General features: G+C 39.8%; 1 protein-coding gene across 1 annotated transcript in view; it reads right to left on the bottom strand.

Moving 5' to 3' along the window:
* The window catches only part of LAMB4 (laminin subunit beta 4), a 98,089-nt gene that overhangs the window by 56,522 nt on the left and 17,011 nt on the right, over nucleotides 1-24,556 (bottom strand). The window contains exons 4-14 of the mRNA XM_023537988.1: nucleotides 24,364-24,383; nucleotides 23,603-23,791; nucleotides 22,680-22,743; nucleotides 22,288-22,502; nucleotides 21,079-21,199; nucleotides 19,633-19,821; nucleotides 15,155-15,334; nucleotides 12,675-12,784; nucleotides 10,158-10,237; nucleotides 9,464-9,614; nucleotides 4,138-4,269 (exon numbers count right to left, since the gene is read on the bottom strand). Of these exons, the coding sequence (XP_023393756.1) occupies nucleotides 4,138-4,269; nucleotides 9,464-9,614; nucleotides 10,158-10,237; nucleotides 12,675-12,784; nucleotides 15,155-15,334; nucleotides 19,633-19,821; nucleotides 21,079-21,199; nucleotides 22,288-22,502; nucleotides 22,680-22,743; nucleotides 23,603-23,791; nucleotides 24,364-24,383 (1,451 nt within the window). The remainder of the gene's footprint in view (nucleotides 1-4,137; nucleotides 4,270-9,463; nucleotides 9,615-10,157; nucleotides 10,238-12,674; nucleotides 12,785-15,154; nucleotides 15,335-19,632; nucleotides 19,822-21,078; nucleotides 21,200-22,287; nucleotides 22,503-22,679; nucleotides 22,744-23,602; nucleotides 23,792-24,363; nucleotides 24,384-24,556) is intronic.

Genomic DNA, 24,556 nt, shown 5'->3' with positions numbered 1-24,556 from the left:
CTCCTGCCCTTTGTAAAAATACAGCCTAAAAGGATCTAGGCCATCCAGATTTTTCACAGAATAGAACATTGATCCCATGTATTACAGAAGAATAGTGAAGTGGGTCCCTTGGTTGAAAGCAATGTTATGTGGTCTCCCATAGTGAGAATCAGGCACACTATGGCCTTGGCCAGCACCACTCTCTGAGTACTCAGAGTATCTGATTCACCAATGTAGGAAAATATAACATCTCAGCACAAGGAACACACTTTACAGCAAATAAGTGCAGCAGTGTTGATCGTGTGACTTTGGGAGCCACTGTTTCCACACAAACCATGATATCCAGAAGATGCTGATCTGAGATGGCAGTGGAATGGGGCCCCTTAAATATGCGTCAGCTTTACCAGCTTGGAAATCACACCCTGTGAGATAGGGCCATTTTCTTCATAATGTTATTTACCCCTTAAACCAATGGCCTTTATGTGATGCTGTGTCCCCAACAGGGAGAAAATATGGGTTTGGGAACCAAAAAGGAGTAGCTAAACTCACTGTCACTTCCAGTGACCATGGAAATTTGGGCTTCTTGCCCTTGCAATGTTACGCTCTGTAGGTCCTGACGTCTTGATTCTTGGAGAGAGTCAAAGAATAACACTAACCTTAAAGCTATGGCTGCTGTACAGTTACTTGGACTCTTCATGCCTATAGACCAGCAGGCATGTGAAGGAGTCCCCATAATTGGTAAGGCTGTTGCTGCAGAATGGGGACACAAAGAATGTGTGTGGCAATGAGGTGAGCCACTGAGGCACCTTTGGAGTTCCCACACATGTGGCTTGATTAGGGCATGGTAACCAGGGGCTCAGACCCCAGAGGGATGAAGGCCTAGGCCATCCCACACAAAAAGTGCCAGTCGAGGATGAGAGAAATCTAGAATGGATGGCATGGAGGGAGATAATGAGTATTAGTTACAACCTTGAGGTCAACTGCAGCAGCAGGAGGCTAATCTCCTTTTCTGAATTTCCCTAGGAATTGTGACCAATGAGAATCCTGGAGAAGCTGTGCCTGCTTGGAGTGAACTTAATGTAAGAGGCAAACGGGCAGGATCAGCTTCATGGGCATGCAACCTGCGGAGCTGCACAGGGCCGATGCTCAGAAGGGCCCATGCTTGGCTTAATGTTCTGCTGTCACCATCTTAACATAATAATTTTTTCTTTAAAGCTGTTTTGTAAGTGAAGTCTCTTGGGATGATGGAGCATGCACATGAATAGAGGAGATATACACAACGTAGTTATGCTGCCTTGCTGCCACATTCACATGCCGTGCACATGACACCCATGAGCATAGGATTCAAGTGGACCTAGAATGCACTGGCATTCAGTGAGACTCAAAGTGAGTACAAAGAAAGCATGTTACGTCTATGACTGAGTGAGCAGGAGTGCCGACAACTCCAAGACGCCAAGCTTTCTGTTTCGACCAGACTTGAAAGCAGAAAGACGGCAAAGGCATTCCCAGAAACACATTATTCATGTTACTTCCCTGTATTAGCCAACTACTTACACTGAAAATAATGACTTGCAGGAAAGAGGAAGATAGAGCAACCCATAGTTTCTTTGGCTTTCAGTCCCTTCCTTACTCATCGGTAAGTTGAAAGTAGAGAGTGTTGGTAGAACATGTATCAAGAGGTGAAATAAAAACAATGAGTCATTTTCGTGTGGCATTCCCATTGTTTTGGGAAGAACAAAATACATACACATATATGACTATAGACTACAAATTGTGTAGTATCTGTGATGAGGTATATGAGTTAAATGCTCTTATATTTGCAGTTAAAATTGGTATTGCACAATATAAAGATGAATAGTATAATTCATGTTAATAATTTAAATTTTTAATATTTCTTTACTTAGAAAGACATAAATAGCAAATGAAAAACACTTTTACAAGTCAAGAGAGAGACTACGGAAGAAACTAAAAAGCTTTATATGTTACTACCTTCAGTGGCACTTTTCCCTAATTTTTGAACCAGGGGCACTGCATTTCTATTTTGCCCTGGGCCCTGTATGTGGGTCTGAGCATGGAAGGAGTGAATTTTAGTTGATGCTGTTAATGTACTGCCTGGTCCCCTTTTCTGGGCCACTCTAACCAGCCATCAGCTCCAGTGATTGTTGGTGCTATCACTCACCACTTCGCTCTTCTCTTAACTGCCCTCAGCCCATGAGAGCCATCTGACCTGATGGGTTACCTGTATCTGCCCTGGCAGCCACAGTCATGACTGACTAATATGGGAATACAACAAGCCAGCCCTTGGGCCTCAAGGGATGACAACTCTTTTTTGCTGTTTATGTTTCAGAGCTTTCCCAGGGGACCAGGCCTAGGCTAGACTCTACCCCAGACCCCATCCTTGCCTCACTCTTCCCCACTCCCAGCCAACAGCCCTCACTCTCATACAGGCTTCTCCTGATGAGCATTCCCTCAGTAAAGTACATGCGCCCAAACCTCTGTTGTAATCTCTGCATCTAGGGAACCCAACCCAAGACAGTAAATCAGCACGGCATGCACACACATTTTATAAAACTGAAACAAAAATTTCACTAAAAAATATGCTGTGCTTTGTATGCTTCTGTTGTGCTAAGCTGACCCTGTCTATTGATTTCATCACCTATTTACTAATAGGCATGACCTATAGTTTGAAAAATACTGATCTATGGGACCCCAGAGATTGAAATAATTAATTGTGTCCAGATGTCAGGGTATAGAATGTCAGACAAAGAAAAATCTGAATTGGGTCTTAAGGGATGAGTAGAAGGTTTGCAAATCAATGATACAGAAGTGGTCACATCAGGCAAGAGTTAGGAGAGTAGCTTGTGGATGCTTAGAGCAGCGAATCTGTATCAGAATCACCTTTAGATACATGGTAAACACAAATTTTTTGACTGGTCTGAGTCCCTGATTCAGTATCTTGTGAGTAAGGCCCTAGAATCTGTATTTGAAATGAACTCTCCCAGCAATACTTACACATAGTAAAAAATCTGAGGTTGACTGATCTCTGTCACAGAGTGCAAGGGGAGGGGAGCAGTGCCTCATTCCCCACCTTTCTTGGTCAGGTGGACTTCAGATTGAGAAGCCTGGATAGTCAGAGAAGGCTTCGTGGGCATGTGGCATGGTAACAGGAGCAGGAGAAAGAGCCAAGCCACCATGACTGGCGTGCGTGGACACAGAGGAGGAGCACGTCCACAGAGCCTTTGCCGACCCTCTCGGCTGGAGCGTGTCCTCCTTAACCTGAAGTCCATATCATGCATGCGTACCTCTTTTATGTACCTACCCCACCCTGGCACACATTAGTTTTTTGTGTAAGTGGCTCATTTCCCCAAAAACATTCTTAAGGACAGGCTGCATGATTAAATATTTCTGTTGTCATTCATTCAACCGTTTCATTCACCCAAGAAGATCTCCTACATGAAGTGAACTGTTTCAGGTGCTAGGTTTGTAAAAAAGACAGCTACTGTCTGCTTTCGTTTGCTTTTCCAACATGCCAATTCATTTGCTTTTCCAACATGCCAATTCACACATATGCACACAGGAGCACTCAATAAAGATCCTAGAGTAAGGAATGAATAAAGGAACACAAGGGCCTATAGCAGCCACAACTTTGAGTGAATAGTAGTTGGATGGCTATAGGCTCCTCAGGTCTCCTCCAGCCTTCTAAAGCCATTGAAGGCAGGCTCTGAGGAGGTGGCATCATTCTGGCACTCGCATCAGCACCGGCCAACTCCAACTGCCTCGGAATCGAGGGCATAGCCACGCATCATCCCCAGGGACATCAGCGTATTCTTTTTTCTCCAGCTATGAGGAAAGCCATTCCATGGCACTGTACCTTTTCTTACTAAAATGACAAGAAATTGTGAATTCTTGTACCTGACTCACCAAAGCTTCAGAATCCAGCTTTCTAGAAGTTTTCGTTACAAAAAGAAATAAAGCTATTGATGTTTTCCCAGGGGCTCTAATTACTCTGAGTTAGCTTCTTCCTTTCTTCCATTCTGTTGAGGATAATAAGAGCTTAACATTGACTGAGCATTTACATGGGCCAGCACGGTTCTAAGTGCGTTACCTGGGTTAGTTGTTTATAGCACAACAGAAAATGGCCACGAAGAAATGGCTTACCTCACTCTGCTTGTCAGCATGTATGCTATGCTTCTGATTTCTCTTCAGTACTATATTTCCTTTGTCAATTATGAATTCACTTCCTTGTTGCTGGAAATACACATCACATGTAGGCAAAGCTGTTGCTAATATCTTAAAAAGGAAAGAAAATACAGCTTAAGTAATTAACGAAGGGCCAATTATACTATAGTTCAATAGTTTCAGATTATACTATAATTTAAAAAGTAATCATGATCCTCATTCAATAGCCTCAGGAAGAAATCATGAAGGCAGTTTAAAATTTTTTGTTTTGCTGTAAAAAGGAGAAATTTTTGTGGTCCTAAGACCACATGATGGGTTTTCTTTTGAAAGAATGCTATACTAGTGAAATTCTAAACTGGGAAAACATTTTATTCTTCTCACTGGTTTCATAGTGTTTTTAAAAAAAAAAAGCACAAATGTTATGTTTTAACATGAAATCTAAAGAAAAAAGTTGTAGAAAATCAACAATAGGCTTGGTACAAAGATTCAAAGGTTTATTAGATAGTATAACTTTTGACATGCTCCAGATCAACTCCTCTTAGTTCTCACGGTTTGTAGGATTTGGCCTAGTTCCCATGAGAGATTATACCAAGATAGCCAAACTCTACCAGCCAGACTAAGGCAGAGGGACTGCATTCACGCAACTCTAGTTTTCTTAAAATCCTGGATTTTGTGGGTTTCTTTTTTACATCATCTCCTTAGTCATTCAGCTGCCAACCCAGTTAGCACCTCCAATTACTCATTTCCAAATTTACGCTGTACCCTAGACCTAGGCATTTGCTTGGTTAATGTTTCACTGTTGGTTTTACAAACAAGATTTTTAATTTCGCAGGTGCCCTTGTTGCTGCTCATCATGAGCATGCAGCCCTGGGTCAGCCACGGTCACCTCAGGGGCGCCCTTACTCCTGTGTTTGCTGTTCTGAGTCTCAGCCCTGCTCTCTGGCCCACTCCTCCACCACCCTGTAAAGAGGACCCCTTGGACAGGCCAGGCTGGGATTATGTGTATTGGTTCTTTCTCTCTCTCTCTCTTTTTTTTCCACTCACTAATTGTGTTCATCTTGTAACACAAAATTATAAACCGTTTAACTAATTTTATACAGAAAACACATTATGGAATTAACTATATACTACTCTATATTAAATTCTATACTACGTTAAATTTAACCAATATTAACTTTTGTGACCGCAAGTAGTTTCTATAAGAGAACAAACCAGAGCTTCCTAAATTGCATATGAATCACCTGAGGATCTTGTTAACATGCAGACCTGATTCAGTGGTCTAATGAGCTCCCAGGTGATGCCAATACTGAGAGTCTACAGGCCGCATTTCAAGTAGCAGTGATGTTGTTAGACTGGATGTTTGTGTCCCATCCCCCAAATTCATATGTTGAAACCTGATCCTCAGTGTGGTATTAGGAGGTGGGGCCTTTGGGAGGTGATAGGCAGGGCCCTCATGAATGGGATTAATGCCCTTATAAAACGGCATTAATACCCGTATAAAATTAATGCCCTGGGAGGTGATCAGGGATTAATGCCCTTATAAAAGAGACCCCAGAGAGCACCTCTGCCCCTTCAGCCATGTGAGGACTCAGCAAGAAGACAAATGTATCAGGAAGTGGGCTCTCACCCGAGACAGTGTCTGCTGGCACCTTGATGTTGACTTCCCAGCTTCCAGAACTATGTGAAATAAATTTCTGTTGTTCATAAGCCACTCTAGTTTATGGTATTTTTGTTATAGCAGCCCAAACAGACAAAGACATATGTGTACAAGCGTACCTCGTTTTATTGTGTGTCTCATATATATATTTTATATACATATACACACACGTATATATAAATATATATACATATATTTATAAATACATATATATATATTTTTTTTACAAATCGAAGGCAAGATCCTCCACTAGCAAAAAGATTATGACTCACTTTATTGCGGCAGTCTGGAAACAAACTACCCACAATAACTCTGAGGTATGCCAGTGTCAGATTTTTTGAAGACCCACCAAGAAATTTCATTGTCATTCTTTTTTGTTCTCCTGTTTGAGTATTAAAACAATGATTCATAAGATGTGATCTTGGATTCATGTCCTTTCATATCTCCATCTCTGCTCTTTGTTTTTTCTGTGCTACCCTTTAATTTAGACCCCTCTTTATTCCTGTCTGGACTATTGCAGACTCCTTTCCCTCCACCCCAGGCTTCACTTCGGCTAGACTGTCCCACCAAGGACAGTCTTCAGCATGTCATTCCCTTGCTCAGAAAACTTTGATGAGTTCTCATTGCCCAGAGAAAACAATTTAGCCACTTTAATAGGAGAATCTAATGTTCTTTTCTAATACGTCTTCCCTATAGAAAAACTTCTTGTTCTACCTGTGAATACAACTGCACCATTTCTCCTCTGAGCCATTATAACTTTTCCTAGCTGGACTGTCTTCTAGCCTAGTCTACCAATTGAAATTCTTATTATTTTCAATTATTCTACCTATGTGTTAAGTCTGTTCATAAAAAAATTACTCATGGCTCCAAAATCCTAATGCACTTATTGACTTTCCTTTTCATAGGGCACTGCCCCTATCATGGGCTATTTATCTATGTAAATGTATTAGCTATAGTTAAAACTCTGGGAGGGCAGGGACTCTAATCCCTTTCTATGTTACCCTCAGTCTGAGGCTCAGCATTATGCATGTGAATGGGTTAAGAGCAAGTTTTGAAACCAGACACACCTGGGTTTTAGTCCAGGCCCCACTGCCCACCACCTGTGTTGACTTTGGGTACATTACTTAACCTCTCTATTGTTTTCTCTCATCTGAAAATTACAGATGATAATACTTAGGTTGTTTGGAAAGTTAAATGAGATAACCTATATAAATTGGAAAGTTTTATTAATAGCAGCAGCAACAAACAGCACAGTAAACACACAATAAATAGTTGTTAAGTAAATGAACAAATAATTAAATGGTGTCTAACTTGAATCCTTTCTACTACAATTATAGATCATTTTCTTGGTGGAGAGGGAAATTATTCATGTTATCACTCTCTAAACACTTACTATCAGTCCCGCCTTGAATATCATTTCCTTTGTCATAGGTATTACTTTCCGGTCTTTTAAGCAATTTTCCTTGCCTTTTAAATCCGTTCTGTAACCTTGATATTTTTCTTTAAGCTTTGGAGACATGAGTAAGGATTGCTGTCAATTTACAATTTGGAGCTAATATTATCCTACTTAATTGCTTGCCAGCACCCACCACATGGTGCATACTGAATAAATGTTAAGTAAGAGTCCATCTGTTTTAGATAATCATGTTTGTTTTGTGTCTTTTTATCTGAAAAATAGGAACTACCGCATTTATAGTTGTATAGGATAAACGCCGTTGTGTTTATCCTCTACTCTCACTATTACCACATTCACAACACTTCTGACACAAGATGTGTCCATTTATTCCCACACCAACCAAGTTTCTGACACCAGCTGGCTGTCTTACAATTAATTCAGTTCTGACACTGTCTACCTGGAGTTAGCATCTGATCCTACAGGTTAAGAGCTAAGTCCCATAAGACTGCCTCCCCGCTTCAGATGCCAATTGGAAGTCCAGGTTGTTACCTGGACTTCTGATCTACTGGCTACAAGTTGGGGTTTCTGTGACCTCCTCCTTGGGTTTGACAATTTGCTAAAACAGGTCACAGAACTCAGGGAAACACTTACATTCACTGGCTTATTATATAATAAAGGATATGTTAAAAGAGACAGATAGAGTCAGATAAAGAGATACATAAGGGGGAAGACTAGAGCTTCTGTCCCTTGGAACTGAGGTGTACTGCCCTCCTGGTACGTGGATGTGTTCACCAACATGGAAGCCCTCTGAACCCAGTACTTCATGGATTTTTATGGAGGCTTCATTACATAGGCATGACAGATCATTAAATCAATCATCAGCCCTCTCCTCTTCCTGGACGATGCAGGGGCGGGGATGAAAGTTTCAATCATGGCTTGGTCTTTCTGGTGACTAGTTCCCATCCTGAAGCTACTCAGGAGCCCACCAAGAGTTGCCTCATCAAATAAAAGACACTCCTATCTCTTCTTATCACCCAGGAAATTCCGAAGGATTTAGGAACTCTGCGTCAGGAGCCAGGGCCAAGACCATCACATATATTTCTCTATTATCTCACAATAAGTGTAATCTAAATATAAATACCAATATTTCTTTCCAAAAGTTTTGTTTTTCATGACCATTGTAAAGATTCAATTTTAAAAACCACGAAGAGGAATGCATAGAATCATTTCATTTTGATTCCACCCACCACAGTTGTAAGTCTAAGCAGCAACAGTGAAGGCCTCCTGTTTCTGCCCCAATTCCAGTCTCTAAAAGAGCAAATTCCGAGACTCCTGAGGGGCATTTTTATTCCTCCCACCAACAGCGTTCTGATAAGGAAGAGATCTCAGGAAATGACTCAGTCACTGGGAACTGGAATGAGGTCCCCTGTTTTCTATCCAAATCCTCTCTTCAGAATTAACCTTCACATGCTTTCTCTCCTTGAAGACTCATCTCACATCACCTTTCCTTTTGCCCTGTGCCCATCTATAACTGGAGTCACATGCTTGAGAGCAGTATGAGAGAGTCTAATTTGTATTTTCTCTAATCCTTTCACATGTATGTGTCTGCACCTCTGACGAGACTTTTAGAAAAATATTTTTTAGAAAATAATCCCTATAGGACTGTTACTAGTAGGAAACGAAGTAGAGCTCCAGGTGACACTTGAGGTTCCTGTGAACATCACTGACCTTGGTGAGAACTGCTAATCCAAGAGCAGCTTCTGGAGCCAGAGAGCACACTTACACTGCTTTTGCATACGTTTTTCATTCATCGGCAGAGATCTACCAAGTTCCTACTGTGTGACAGATACTGTGCTAGGCACTAGAACAATGGTGAGTGGTATTCACATCCTTCTTTTTGTCTCATGGGTTACAATGTTGTGAGGGAGACAGACAAGTAGATGTTCAGTAAACACATTCTGATGGCTGCGTCGAAAGAGCGCAAGTAAAGTCCATTTCATTATAACTTAATCACACTTATGTCCCAGGCTCTGTGCTAGAACTGGGATACAAAGATAAACAAAATGCAGACTCTGCCCTCCAGCATTTATGTAATTGCAGTTCCTTGATAGAATAACCTCTACTCTGCTCTGTGTTTGTGGGCTGAACCATTCTTTTCCAGGTACCTTACCCATGATCTCAAGGGTGTGCTAAATGCATTTACTGACACTGCATTAAATAAAGTCTGCAAGGATTAGAAATGAAATACAAACCAAAGGTGCAAGTCCTTGGAGTGGTGTGGCTTCCTCAGCCTCATAGAGATAGAAATTCAGAGGAGCAAAGAAGTAGCCAGGGGCTGGTTCAGTGCAGCTGCGGCCAATGACATGCGGGCGACATTCACACTGCCCATCCTTGGGGGAGCACCTGAGGTAAAACAAATCCATCTGAAGAACCGTAGCAGGGTGATCATAAAATGAAGGCATGGGGCTGCTGGGTTAATTAAACCCTGAGTTTGGATCCATTATTTGAACCGATCAATCAATTGTCCTGGCAGGGTAATGAGAGGCTATGTCCTCTACGAGTCTGGTCTTGAAAATCAAATCCATACCCATGAAACCCAGTAGCCACTTCTTTCCTCAGCAGCTCTCTAATTCTGCTCTAAAAACTGGGAAAAGGAGAGTGTAGGACCTCTCTTTACAGGGTGGCAAAAAGTTGGTGTTTTAGGCAGGTGAAGTCACACATTTGCAGGCATCTATCCCACCACCTCGTGGGAGACCTAGGTGCAGAATTGCCATTTCACCCTTGGAAATATTTGAATAAATCAATTGGGCTGGAGATCATCGCTTTTCGATGGAATGAACTCCTTCACTTATGACTATGAGCATATCAGAATAAAATGAGCTTTTATGTGGAAATGTGAGTGAGGAATATTGTCACAAAACTTTGCCATTCATTTTACTGACTTACATATTAGAATAAGCACCTCCAATATCACAGTCACAGGGAACACATCCGTGGGGATGATTTTCCAGTCCCCAGTATCCAACCTACGAAGAGAAAATGATCAGTTGATTCAGCTATGAAGATATTTGCTGCCCTGAGGTGCAATATTAACAGTACTACAATTCAATTTACACCTATCAAATGGCCACACCGCCTGAACAATCATACAATAGTTTTTTTTGCCTGTGCATTTGGTAATGATCTTTGAGGACACATATCTTACATTCCTGGCACTTTAAATGAAGGGGACAGGCAAGTTGTCTGTGTGTTGCTTCAAGTGGAAATGCAGTGGAAACCACAAAATTCCTCTGTTAGCATCAATTTAGCCTCAAGCTGGGTTAAGGCCAGTCAGAAGTTCTTCAACTAGCCTATTTGCAACTGCTTCTATAAAACCAATAAATACCCTTACTTTAAAATCCCCCAAATCCCCCAAATCTCCATGATTTTTACTTAGACAATCCTGAAATGTTTTTGGGGAAAAAAAAAATCAACTAAACTAATCTGAGATCTTATGTATCACCATTTAGTAGAATCACTTGTTTATAAATAAAGTTGTTTGAGCATAATAATCCCTCTCCATGAGAGAGTCAGCTCTGTTGTTCAAGACTTCTTCATCATTGCAACATCTTGACCTTTATTCAGTATAAACAACTGGTGAGATACAAACAACTATTTCTTAAATCTGATAACATTTACCAAAAAAATGCTCAGAAAAATGCTTCCCCCTCAAATCTCAATTGAATATGCTCAGATAAAATTAAGGTCTTACTAGGCATGGAACTATTGCTTAAAATGGGTTTGTTAAATATTCACGCTTTTTTTTTATCATCGTAAAATTTTATGCCCAGTTTTACTCAGAAAGGTTTATTTTAAACATTACAAGTTGACATAATTTGTCGCAAAATGCAGCAAAGGACTTTTGATAAATTTCCCAAAACCAAACTTTAGTTTAGGCAAAAACAATGTGAAATGCTTCACTCAGGATGTGGCTGTGAAAACTCCCTTTGGGCAGGATATGCTGTAATGTTAGCCACCTCATCACAGGTCCAGGGCACCATTGGATAGACATGGATCTGGGGCAGCTGGCAGACGTGTGGGCTCAGCTATGTTGGACAAGTCTCCCCTGAGGTGGCTCCTGTTCAGTTATTTTCCTCTTGCAAACACAATCAAGTTTGCTGCACAGTGGCAGTTAACCTGCCAAAGAAAAATGTCAGCTCGCATTTAGGGTTTTTTCTGGAATGATCTGATGTGGTGCCTTCATGGATCCTGTTAACTGGCTGTGCGCGCTTCTTTGTATTGTCCGTACGCGGTCGTTGAGCTTGCATGGCTCACCTTCCTACTTAAAACTTTGGTACTACCCACTCTGTCTTACACCAAGTGCCTTCTTTATACTTCCTTCCTTGTTTTCTGTCCCCATCTTCTCTGCCCCATCCTCATATGTTTTCAGTAAAATGACTTAAAATATTAGCACAAAACTATGTCCTAATAGGCATATGTTTCCTATTTATCAGCTACATTTCTTCAGACACATCAAGGTCACTGTTCTTTTATTAGGTTAAGTTTTTATTTTTTCTTTCTAAAATCTCATGGTGGGCTGCCAAGATTGGAGAACAAAGAAAATAGCTGGGTTTTGAATTCCCTAACTGCATGATATATTTCTTATGGAGTAAAAATGTTTTGTTTGATTTTAGATATACATGCTTACATGTTTAGTGGAGTCTGCAAAAACTTCAAGAGTTTATTTCCCACATACATTTAAAATCTTTTTTTGTTTGTTTTTGTTTTTTAATGAGTTCGTCCTTGAAATGAGAAGTCTTTTTAAAAAAACCCTCCCCCCCCAAAAAAAAATAATGAGCTCATCCAAAATATTTTTAGGCACAGAGTGGTAGAGGTGATAAAGGATTGTGTCAAGAGACAGAAGAAGAGGCCCTAACTGGTGGGCCAAAAAAAAAGGGGCAGATAAATGCTCTTATAGTCTAGTGCTTGGCACTTTTAGAACAATGGATAAAACTATTGACATGAGCTATAATCCCTCTGCCATACTAATTGTAGTGATCACTTTGTAAAGTATATAAATGTCTAATCACTATGTTGTATACCTAAAATTAATATTGTATGTCAACTATAATTGAAAATAAAATATTTTAAAAAGGCAATATCTGTGAAGCACAATAAAGCAAAGCACAATACACTGAAAAACAAAAACAAGAACAAAAAAACTCTGACATAGGTACCTGGGTCGGTTCAGTTCAATCTGGTAAATGTTGGTGAGCTGGTAAATGTTTAACAACCAGCTCTCAGCAGGAGGGTGGGGGCCGATTTATAGTGTTTGCTGATTTCTTTAGTGTAAACACTTTTACCACAGGAGTATTGAAATACAATAGGACAAGGAAAACAATTAACAAGACCAAGCCTCTTCCAGGCAATGGCAGTAGAAATTCGCATGACTGCATAAAGGGGAAATCATAGGCAAATACATACAGTGCAATCCTCACAGTGTGGTCCAATGGCAAAGGGCTTGCACAAGCAGTGGCCTGTGTCCACATCGCAGGTTGAGAGTGGCAGACTCCCAAAAGGGTTACAGTTGCAGGCTGAAAGCACAACATACACAATCATTCATTTCTATTTCCTCACTTTTATAAATGTCCTTAATAGCTCATACTGAGTAAAACATGTGGCCATGAGAATATGGAGCAGCCTGCCCTGCCAAACTTTTTGTCTGCCTGGCTGCGTGATTATTATATTGCATATAACCCTACAGAGTAAACCCAGGCCAGACACTTCCAGGCCTCTTGTGTAGGTCTACTGGATGGCGGTTATGAGACAAGAAAGTGGAGGAAGCTGGGCAAGCTTAGTGCCTGGCACTGTTACCCTGAGTGATGCTGGCCAGATCGCCGACGAGGACCAAGGGTTTCTGAGTGTCACAGTTATAACTGATATGGCTCCTTCTCTGGTAGATGCACCTATCATTTCCCTATCTCTTCACTCTCTTTCCTATTGCCTTGTTACCTTTTCTTTTCATTCTCCTCCTCCTTTTTCTTTTCCCATAGACATTTCTCAGTCCTGCTTATATTATGAAGGCTAAGGAATTATGGTACCAGAGCAAGATATACATTTCCCCTGCAGGAAAAACCAGTGTTCATGAAAATGACCCAAATGTCCATCAATTGATGAATGGATAAATGAAGTGTAGTGTATCAGTACTACAGAATATTGTACAGCAATAAAAAGGAATAAAGCACTGAGTCATGCTACATGGAAAAACCTTAAATACATAATGCTAAGTGAAAGAAGCCAGTTATAAAAGACCACAAATTATAGCATTCTGTTTTATGAAATATCTACAATAGGCAAATGTACAGAAACAGAAAGTTGATTAGTGCTACCTAGGGCTGGGGGAATGGGAGGATAGAGAGGTGGTAGCTAAAGAGTATGGGGTTTCTTTTTTATGGTAAAATACTTCTAACATAAAATTTTCCATCTTCGCCATTTTAAGTCTACAGTTTAGCAGTGTTAAGAACACTCACATGGTTGTGCAACACATCTCCAGAACTCTTTTTGTCATGTAAAACTGAAGCTCTATACCCATTGAACACCATCTGTCCCCATTCCTCCCTAACTCAGCCCTCGGCAACCACCATTCAATGTTCTGTTTGTATGGATCTGACTATTCTAGGTACTTCATGTAAGTGGAATTATAAAATATTTGTCTTCCTGTGTCTGGCTTATTTCATTTAGTATAATGTTTTCAAGGTTCATTCATGTTGTAGCATGTGTCTGAATTTCCTTCCTTTCTAAGGCTGAATAATATTCCATCATCTATACATACCACGTTTTGTTTATCCATTCATCCACGGATGGACACTGAATTGCTTCCACCTTTTGGCTGTTGTGAATAGGGCTGCTATGACCTTGGGGATACAAATATCTCTTCCAGACCCTGCTTTCAATTTTTGGGTATATAGCCAGAATTACAGTATGGGGTTTCTTTTTGGGGTGATGAAAATGTTCTAAAATTTATTGTAGTGATGGTTACAAACTCTGAATATACTGAAAATCATTGAATTCTACACTTTCAAAGGTGAATTGTATGGTATGTGAATTATATCTCATTAAAGCTGTTACAAAAGAAAAAAAAACAAACAAAAAACACTATTTGGCCTATTTTTGGAGGGTATGAGGTTAGTCAGTGAACTAAGGGAAAAGCCTGGAGTGCTGCACGGTGCAAGAGGCATTTGTTTTGATTACATAATTCTTTATCCTGAAATTTAATTTTGCCCTCAAACTCAAGAAGACCATTTTATTACAGGATTCAGCATGCTGCTCTCTAAACATGCAAATAATGTGCAGTTCCTTATATGGGCAAAGGTATCTAGTATGACGCTGTGACAAAAGGGAAAATATTTATTCAAATTTCTTAAGGATTCTACAGCTCTTTGAGACCCCAGGCAGATGTAAACTTCTGTGATCTTGGAGCCAAGGGTCTCTTCATTTGGACTAATACTAGGAGAGTGGTGAGAAAAAAAGGGAAAAGTAATTTCAAAAATGAAAAGAAACCTCCACATGAAAATTGCCCAACAAGTCATCAATCTTTGCAGCAATGCATACTGTAATTTAACGAATTTGTATAGGAGAGTCCTAGTGGAAGCCGTTTTTCTTAAAGGTTTTACAACTTGGCCTTAAATTTCCTGGCATCTAACACTGCGTTTGCTCTAGTAGGAAAAAAAAAAAAAAAAAAGTGAGCGCCCTCTGCTGGTCCTATATGATAAATAGCAAACCACCGAGAAAAGTTCTCCACTAATTTACTAACATTTGTGGGAGGTTTTGTATCACGTTTAAAAACCCAGATGCTGGCTGGCAAGATTCTTTAGTATTTACATTGATCGAATTTTAGAAGTGCCAGAGATAGCCCCAAGCTTTAAAACGCATTGGGGCTGGCGGCCCAGTCGCTGTTAACTTACGTTGACAGCCCTTGGGGTCAGTGGCGCTCAGTCCATAGTAGTTGGGCTTGCACTGGTCACATTTGGCTCCTTCCACGTTCTCCTTACACAGGCACTGGCCAGCCACCCACTCCAAGGCAGGATCAGAGTGGCTAACACAAATGCCACCTGATACGGTCCCATCAGGGTCACATTCACAAGCTGGGGACACAGAAGTGCGTGATCTTAGTTAACTGCAAATGGTGGGAAACTTGAAATGTAAGCACAGCAGTTTACTCATGCTCTATTTTATTTTGTTTAAATCATCAAATATGTTTAAATAATTAGACCAGCGGGCAAGGGCTGCTCAGAAATAGCTCCTAGATCTCCCGCCTTGGAAAATGTTGAAATATTCCATACATTTAAAAAAAGAAGAAGAAAAAAAAAACTTTAACAAGTGATTCTAAAGTAAGAAGACAGAAGAAGATAGCTATCTTAAAAACTGGGTATTAAAAATAGATTATTTGGGGGAGAGATGAGAATGTTTTGGAGCTAAGTAGAGGTGATGGTTGCACAGCACTGTGCCACTGAATTGTTCCTGGAAGGAGAACCTAAGAGAAAGAAAGAGGAACTCCAAAATGTTCATATCCTTGTTTTCTTTTTGGAAATCTGCTGGTGGGGCAAAGCCTTGGATGAAGAGATTCTGGAAAATGAGATAAAGTCACCTGTAGCAAAGGAGCAACAGAAGCTCCAACCTGCCCTCCCCCTTTTTGTTTCAGTAGAAACTTGAACAACTGAAGGAAGGAGTGTCATATGAAAAAGGTTGCTTATAGTATGAATAATTCCAGAAGGTGAAGTTACAAAAGGTAGAGCCTGACTGAATTTAAGGAAGAGCTCTCCCACAGTTAGGGCTGCACAGTAGGGCAGTGATCCCTTCATCATGGAGGTGTCCAGGCTGAGGCTGGGATAGCACTTGTGGCTTTGGTATAAAAGACAAGTGCTTTGGCAGACATTAGGGGACCCCCAAGGTCTCCTGTATCTTTGAGGTATGTGTTTCCAAGGAATTCCATTTTTAAGGAATGGAATACAGATTGAAAAATGAATATCCTGATGCTAAGAAACAATTATGTTCACAGTTATACATGTTTGCTTTGGATTAATGAAAACAAAACTCTCAAGTCAAAGCTATGTTTACATAACAACCATTTAGATTAGTGAGTTTAGTGAAAAAAATCTAGTAAAACCAGTTGTTTGATGTCATTGAAACAATTACTTGGTTGTCTGACAGAATCTTTTGACTTCAATTGTATGCTATTAGATTGTGACTGGAGATAAAATCTTACTATGGAAAGATAGCGTTGAGTTCTGTTTAGTTTGGAAAAACCACATTTTTCTCCTAATTACAGTCAGTTTCTTCTAGAAATAAAGGAACAAACTGGATTCATTTTAAAAGGAGCCAAAAGGAAAAAGCTCAGTTTTATTTGGGAGACACTGCCTGCACTGAGCACTCAGCACTGAGTCCCAGAGCAAAATTTAATCAAGCAGAGATGTATCCTTTGGGAAAGGGATGTGGGTGAGTGGGTAGTAACTTTGCTTTGAAATAACCCTACATCATGGTCTTTAGGACAGAAGTCCAACAAAATCTCCTGGTGTCACACAACTCAATTCTAACAAACTTTATTATCAGTGGTTGAGTCTACCAAATCTTTGCTTTTTTCTGTATTACTTTTAACTGTGCTTTAATGATAGAAGACTTAAAACTAGTCAACTCTTATGCCTGGAATCTGATTATGTAAATATTTAGGGTCAAACAAGGACAAGTTTCAGAAAATTTATATGAGATTGTAGTCTTAATACACGCATTTGTATATATACACTTATACATACATAAACATGTATTTAGGTAAATTGGAAGAATCTGAGGAGTCTCATGATGGTAGTTTCTATAAGCTCCTCATCTGTTTGCTCAAGAAACTCCTTGTTTATAAAGAATGACTTCTTAATTTCGTATCAGGGTATTAGTTTTTTTTCCTTGGTTTCCTTCAAAAGCACCATCAAGTTAATACTAAGTAGTTATTAAGGAACAAGACTTCAAACCATTTGGTTTGGTTATTTCTAACCTCTCTCAAGAATCTTAGATTATCTGTTTCAAACATTATATTTTTCTGATTCCACTTAAGAGAGCAATTTCCTCTTCTTTTATAAATTAATAACTTTTAAAACATGAATAAAAATTGTCTGTATGTGTGTGATTATAGATTCTAGTAAAAAATGTAGGACACTTAGGACATTAACTAAAAAATATATTTTCTGAGAATCCAGTTCTTTGTGTCAATTTTAAACAGGCCATGTAAGGAAAAATTTTATGCAATCAGGTATTTACCGAGTAATCTGAGAAAAAAATATTTATGCTTTTTGTACATTGTGATGATTTAAAGTTTGAAATCTAGGACACTGTATATGTTTAGGTGGCTACTAAATTATTTTTGTATAGGACTTCATTTTATGAATTATGATTATATAAAGTTTGAAGCTGTAATTTTGTAACAAGTCCCACCCTCACCAATACAATGTAACATGTTGATGATATAGCCTAAGAAACAGGATTTCTGGGTATTGGGAAAAGCAATCTTCCACGACTCCTGGGCATCTGAACTTTTTTGCTGGGTGTGCCCACAATATAAGGTCCTAACTGCTCTTTACCCAAGCCACTTCTCAAGGTTGTGTTTGTTGTATGCTACCTTGAAGGATGATGTCGCTCTTCCCCCAAAGTACGAATTTGCTTCCACTTGCTATAAAAGCAATGAATCCTCTACTCAGTTTTCCTTGGCTACAACATAAATGATATCCTTTAAGTTGCCCCATGGGACTTGGGGAACATGGGAACTCACGCTAGTACAAACATCTTGTTTGCTGTGCCATGAGTAAGAAAGCTGTTTGTCTTCGACTCAGGAGCTTCATGTTTCCTGCTAGCATCCATGAAACAATAAAAGACTAACTTGTTAGTTTGCAAGTAGAGTAAGGTCTCAGACCTAGTAACTAGCACTGGGTATTTGAAATCAGGTTGGAGTATTTATCTATGCAATAATCAACAGCAGTGCTGGGACTGCAGCAGGCAAACGAGGTGCCTAGGGCACAGAATTTAAGGTGGCATTGTCAGATTGGTGCAGCTGGCAAGTGTCAACCCTGCTTTTACATGACTCTGAGAATGAGTGCTGCTTTAAATTTTGGGACCTAAGTGCTCTGCTTGCTTCACTCTAGTCTCATTCCTGCAGAGAAGCACAAATTAAATAATGGTTATTTTAATTAAAATTAAAATTATTTTAATTTTATCATGCATTTATTAAAATTAAAGCATGATAAAACCAAGTGTTGGTCAGGATATAGAACAACAGGAACTCTCATACACTGTTGTGAGGGTGTTAATTGGTACACCCACTTAGGGGACAATTCAGTATTACCTAATCAAGTTGAAGACAGTTCACACTGTGGCCCAGTTATTCCACTACTAGGTATGACTCAGGGACAGTCTTTATGCATGTGCACCAGACCACATACATGGCTATTGCCGCATCAAAAAAGAATGGACAAATAGATTTTTGTTGTATTTGTAGGAAGGAAAGCATTCCATACAGCAATTAAAATTAGAGAACTAGGGCTACCTGATATGGACAAATCTCAAAAATATAATGTCGAGTGAAATACTCAAGGATACATACAGCATAATATCATTTATCTAAAGTTTGAAAATAAGCTAGCATATATTGCTTGTAGATAACAATGTGTGAAAGTGTAAACACAAGCATGAAGGTAATAACTGCCAAATATATGAGAGTTTATCCCTGGAGAGAGGGTGGGACCTTTCTAGATAAATGAGACCGATGTGCACCTGGGACATCACTAGTACCTGTAGGGTTTTATTAAAGTTCTGAAGATGATCTGGTAAGATATTACGTTTCGACAAACCTGGTGGTGGTTATAAGATTGTTTACTATACTATTCTCTATTATTTTGCATATGCTTGAAACATTCCATTTTAAAAGTTGAGATTAAAAATAAAATGGAAAAAATCTAAGGTTAAAGAAAGATAAAAGAAACAAGGTAATAAATAACGTCTTAACAGCAAAATTGAATCTTCTACAGCCAGTCCAATGTAGCCATTTTCAGTAGTTGGCTACTTCCTGGAGCTGACCTCCGGATTCTCCAGGTGTTGCTGCATCTTTTGAAATCATCCGCCCCAACTGGTTGAATCCAGAATAGTTTCCTGATTCTCCAGTATGAGCCACTGCAGCAAGACGACCAGGATGGACTTGGATTATCTGGCTCAATTTGTTCAAAGAAAGAAATGCTCTTAGCTCTGAAATTGTTTTGCACCGCCCCCGACCTCGCCCCTCCCGCCAAAGAGGGCAGTTTTGGAGATGCTGCTAAGTCCAGTGGGGACTGGTAGCCCCAGTGAGACCTGCTTCGTCAGCATTTGCTCAAAACAGTGGCGAGGATGCGGTCAGAGGGTGGGGACTCACGAAGGCATGCGTAAGGATCCGAGATGGCTTTGAGGGGGTCCCTGTAGAAAAGGGGTCTGCAACGGTCACAGTGTGGCCCCTCGGTGTTGTGCCGGCAGTCTTCGCACACGCCCCCGCTGACGCCACCGCTGGCCAGGTACACGTTCATGTCGAAGTGACAGCGGTCAGAGTGGCCATTACAGCTGCAAGCTGGGAAAGGAGAGGCGTTTTGGAAATAACCCCAGCCCACCTTCCATGCACTAATCCCCGCATCTTCTCCTTATTCTTTAGCTACTCTGCCTTCTTTGCACTGATACAACATGATACAAACAGTTAAAACAGGTGCTTTCAAAGGGATCTTTCTAGTACTCTGATTCTGCTCATATACTTTCTATAAAATGTGTTCCTGAAACATTGAATACTTAGGTGTTTTGTTTTGTTTTGTTTTGTTTTATAATCAAGTAAACAAAAATGAATCATTTGGGTGACCTAGAAGCCCTGGAGTGCAATATTTTTGTTATTGTTCAGTAAAAAAATACTTTTACTGACTTATGCTTTGTGATTTTGAATTTTTTTACATCATATGTTCTGTTGCACTGGGATTCTCAGATAAGCTGAGACTTAAAACTGAGCCCCAGTTGGCCTTTCCTTCTCTATGGGCAGGAGAGCTGGATGTGTGGCTGCAGGCCATTCTCATCCCACCTGAGACTCTGCCAGACCAATACAGGGAAAAGCACTGTTTGGAGGATTTGTCTTTGTGGTTATGTCTTTGCTGTTCGTCTCCATCCCCTGACCCCCACCCCCCACCCCAAACAGCATAAACATTTACTGAGTCTTGTAAACTCTGACTCACAGATGGGGCTTTTCCATAAGAGCTCGTCTGCTGACCTCCCATCCCCTTGCATCTTATTTTCTCCAATTCTCGGAAAAGAAACTGAATGAGTTTGTTTGGATGTTCATTAAAATTCAGAAGCAGTGAACACATTGCAAAAAAACCTACACCCTATTAGTCTAAATATTTTATAAAAAGTACAATAGCTTGTCAAACTCAAACCTGAACTTCATTTCTCCTATTATGTGACATATAGGTTTAAGGTCACATTCATGGAAAGTATGATTACTCAGGAAAGTAGTAGGGATCTCTGTAACAAATCCACTCATCCAATTCCTGGAGTAGCACTGTCTCCACTAATATTACTATGACATGGCTCTGCCCCTCCTCTGGAAAGGGTCCACCCATAATGCGTACTGTTTCATTTTTCAAATTAATGTTAATTTTTGGTGTGAAGGTTTGAGATATTGGTGATTCTTCCATATGAGATAACGGGAGACACTGAGATATCACACAACTGGAGCTGGAAGCCACAGGTTCACTATCCTTGCTGCTTGTGGTCCAAATGAACTAAATGTTTTCCACAATAAAGAAAGAGCACACTCAGTTTGTGCTGAGAACTCATCTCCAGCCACCTCTGCAAGTGCTGTCCTGGAGGCCTGCAGCTGGCCTCCAAGGGGCGTCCTGGAAGAAGTCCTTGCACCGCTCACAGTTCGGGCCGTCTGTATTGTGCTGACAGACACAGTGACCATGAACCTGTATTGTGTGACAAGTAAACCATATTAAAAGAGGGCTCATTTTTGAGGAAACTGAGATTCTTTAAATGGAAAATGAAATTCCAGGCCATGGGGTCTCTCTGGGTTTTAGTTTTCCATATGTTAGTTATAGTACCAACCTGGACTCTCTTTTATTATTCGCTTAACTATCTTTTACATTTTTAAAATTTAAGATGTTCACTAAACATTTACAATAAATTTTTTGGCATTCCTGAACACTAGTTTCAGGGCAGCTCATAGCAGCAATCAGGACACTGAGGGACAGGATGAAGAGTGTGTGTGTGTGTGTGTGTGTGTGGGTGTGTGTGTCCATTCAAGGTGGTAGGGTGGTTTAGGAGCATAGAGGAAAAGAGGGAATTAGGAAACAGAAAGAAAGATGTGTGATTCTCCACAAACTGCCCTAAATGTCCAAATTCAAAGAAGGAAGTTGTATTTCCAGTGAAACCTATGGAGATAACTGAGTAGCAAGGTGCAATAGCCTCAACGTCAAGCCTTGTCTGATTATGACTAATAGTTTAAAATTATTTAGTAGACACACCTTCTGGACATGGCATAAAAATACAATTCTATTGTATCACTCTTCTAAGACTAGTCCTAAAATGGAAGAGATTTTCACTACAAAGACATAGTTATTCATCGTGTAAGAATGTAACTTGGAGTGACCATTTTTATAGTATCAGATATTACTCAAACACCTTGGCATTAAGTACAACAGATCTTCAATAAATTTTTGTCAGAGAATGCATGTGAAATTATAAGTCTTTCCCACCGAATCTCCATTCTTTACAAAACAAATAACAAAAAGAGAGCGAGATGGGCTATCTTGAAATAATAAATTATAAATTCTGCTCATGAGTTCAGTGATGCCCATATGTGGCAGAATCCACAAGAGTCTCTGGTGAGAGAGCTGGAATGAAGGTCCCTTGGATGGTCTGTCAGGCCAGGTTGAATCATACTGCCCCAACAGAAGGCTGGCACTTTGATTGTTGATCCCCACATATAGGGTCTGATCTACACTGAGCGATGGAATGGTAAGAGAGCCAACTGCCCTTTCAAATTATAACTCACCATTCCGGGAGGGCTGAACACATCTCCCCGCACCTTCTGCGTTGGGCCACATTCACTAGCGTGGCCGTTGCAAAAACAGCTGCCCCGAACCACCATCTCGTACAGAGCATAGTAGTATTTATCAAGGGAATCATTTTGCCTCCTTCCAAGCAAAGTATCTCCAAGGGTGTGGAGTTTGGTAAAGTTTATCCTCAGGTTTGTTAATGTCACAAGGTCTAGAAAAAGGAAAATAATGAAAATAACAAGTCAAAGTGCATTTAGGTTGTATCAGTTCAGGGTGCCCTTCTTGATGACATCCCCTTAATGCATCATAAAAACGCAATGACAAGGAATATTCCTAACATGAAATTTTAGAAAAGAAATTGGTGTGGAAAATATAAAGTAATTCATACCCTGAATGTAGGGGCTGTAGGGATTTTCTATTTCAAAGCTGGGATCCAAAACTTTTAAAACAACCTGTAAAACAAATGTAGGTAAATTTATAGTATTTTACCCCAAAAGAATTGTTGTTATATATACTCTTAAAGAAGAGATCCTGATCTTACAAGAAGGCCAAACCATTGTCTCTCTACTGGCATAGATACAGGTTATTGTTTGGGTTTTCATATGAATAAAAGTACCAAGAAAAAATGAATAAGTTGTTAAATAGTCATTCATTCTGGCTCTTTATGCACATGTGGTCCATTAGGCAGAAGTCATGATACCATTGGTGAAAAGGGATCCTGGGGTGGAGTGATGGAGGTCACAATTCAGCAGGTCAGCATCTATTTGGATCTGGCAGGGGATTCTGGAGTTGTATTATGCCACCAATTCTTTCTACACTACCTGATAAGATAATACCTCCCCACCCCACTCCTACCCTCACCCTCTGTCAGTGACCCGCTTTGCTCAGGGGGAGGTTCCTGGCAGATTCCACCTGAGTGGTGGTTTATAGAGCATAAATATGACAACTATTCCAGGGCTACCACTATATGCTCCCTTGCAAGGGTTAGAAACAGATGCTCCTTCCTCTGGGTTCCCTGCACTCCAGTGCCCAAGCTGGATTGTAGCCCCTGCTCAACTTCAACTGGGCACTCTGTGCAGGGTTGTTTCGTAGAAGGTATTTATTATTTATCTGAATTGGAGATGAATTCAGGACTCATTTCAATTTAGATACTTTAATTTTAAAAAACCAACAGCTCAAGTTATATTTCAGCAAACACTACCTAAATTGTTTTTATCTAAATTAACCACATTAACCAAAAAGGTTTAATTTGGGGGGGGGGGGGTGGTTATAAAGGTTTATATCAAAGAAATCCAGTAAAGGAAATGCTACCTCACCACCAGTTGAGGGTTCAATATCCGAATATTTGGAGTCACAAACAAGGTCTCCCACTCCCTGGGCCTGGCCAGACGTGATGTTGGGAAAGGAAGTGGCACAGTCTTTTGCAAAATATTTGAACACTTTCCAGGTGCGTCCATAGTCTGCAGAACGTTCAACTAACATTGCGGCAGGCCGAAAAGTCTATGAAAAAATGAGTTAAACTTGTTATGCTTCACAAAGGTAGATTTTATTACCCACTCCAGATTGAACATCTATATTTCCTAATTCTATTTTTTCAAACTTTATTTGTATCTTTTAAAATCTATTATATAATGAACACACCATAATCTCTTTCCAATAAGTGGGCAAGTATTTCTGAGCACATACTTTGCCCTAGAATCTAATTCCATTTAAAAATGTTTATGGCTGTGTGAATTATTAATTGAAGAAAGATGGCATATAAATTTTTAAAAGGATAATGTAATTGGTATTTTACAGTGATTTGCATGTGATTTTCTTGGCCTAGAATGATATTTCTCTGGCAAACTTTTATACATCCTTCAAAATCTACCATGAAGTTTACCCTGATTCCCCAGGGCAGATTAGCCTCATCTATGCTAATCACACATCTATTTCTGCACTTATCAATCTGTATTAAAATTTTAAATTCACATATGTGCTTGTATCCATGACAGATGTGAGCTCTTTGAAGGTGTTTTTTTTTTTTTTTTTTACTTTTTATAACTTTTTATTTTATATTCATTTTTTATTACCATAACAGCACATAACAGCACTAGGCATGACATAAAAATTAGAATTTTGATGAATGATTAGAGAATAACTATAGCACAGGACTTGTCTCTGGCATCTAACTAACCCTAATAAAAACCCCTTAATTTTTCTTCCTCTTTTGATCTTTCCGTGTCTCCCTAAATAATTTCCAGTTTCTGCCCTACTCCTCCCCCA

Source organism: Pteropus vampyrus, unplaced genomic scaffold (assembly GCF_000151845.1).
Source record: "Pteropus vampyrus isolate Shadow unplaced genomic scaffold, Pvam_2.0 Scaffold208, whole genome shotgun sequence".
In the NCBI taxonomy this organism is placed as follows: Eukaryota; Metazoa; Chordata; class Mammalia; order Chiroptera; family Pteropodidae; genus Pteropus; species Pteropus vampyrus.
This window is presented reverse-complemented; position numbering and strand designations above follow the sequence as displayed.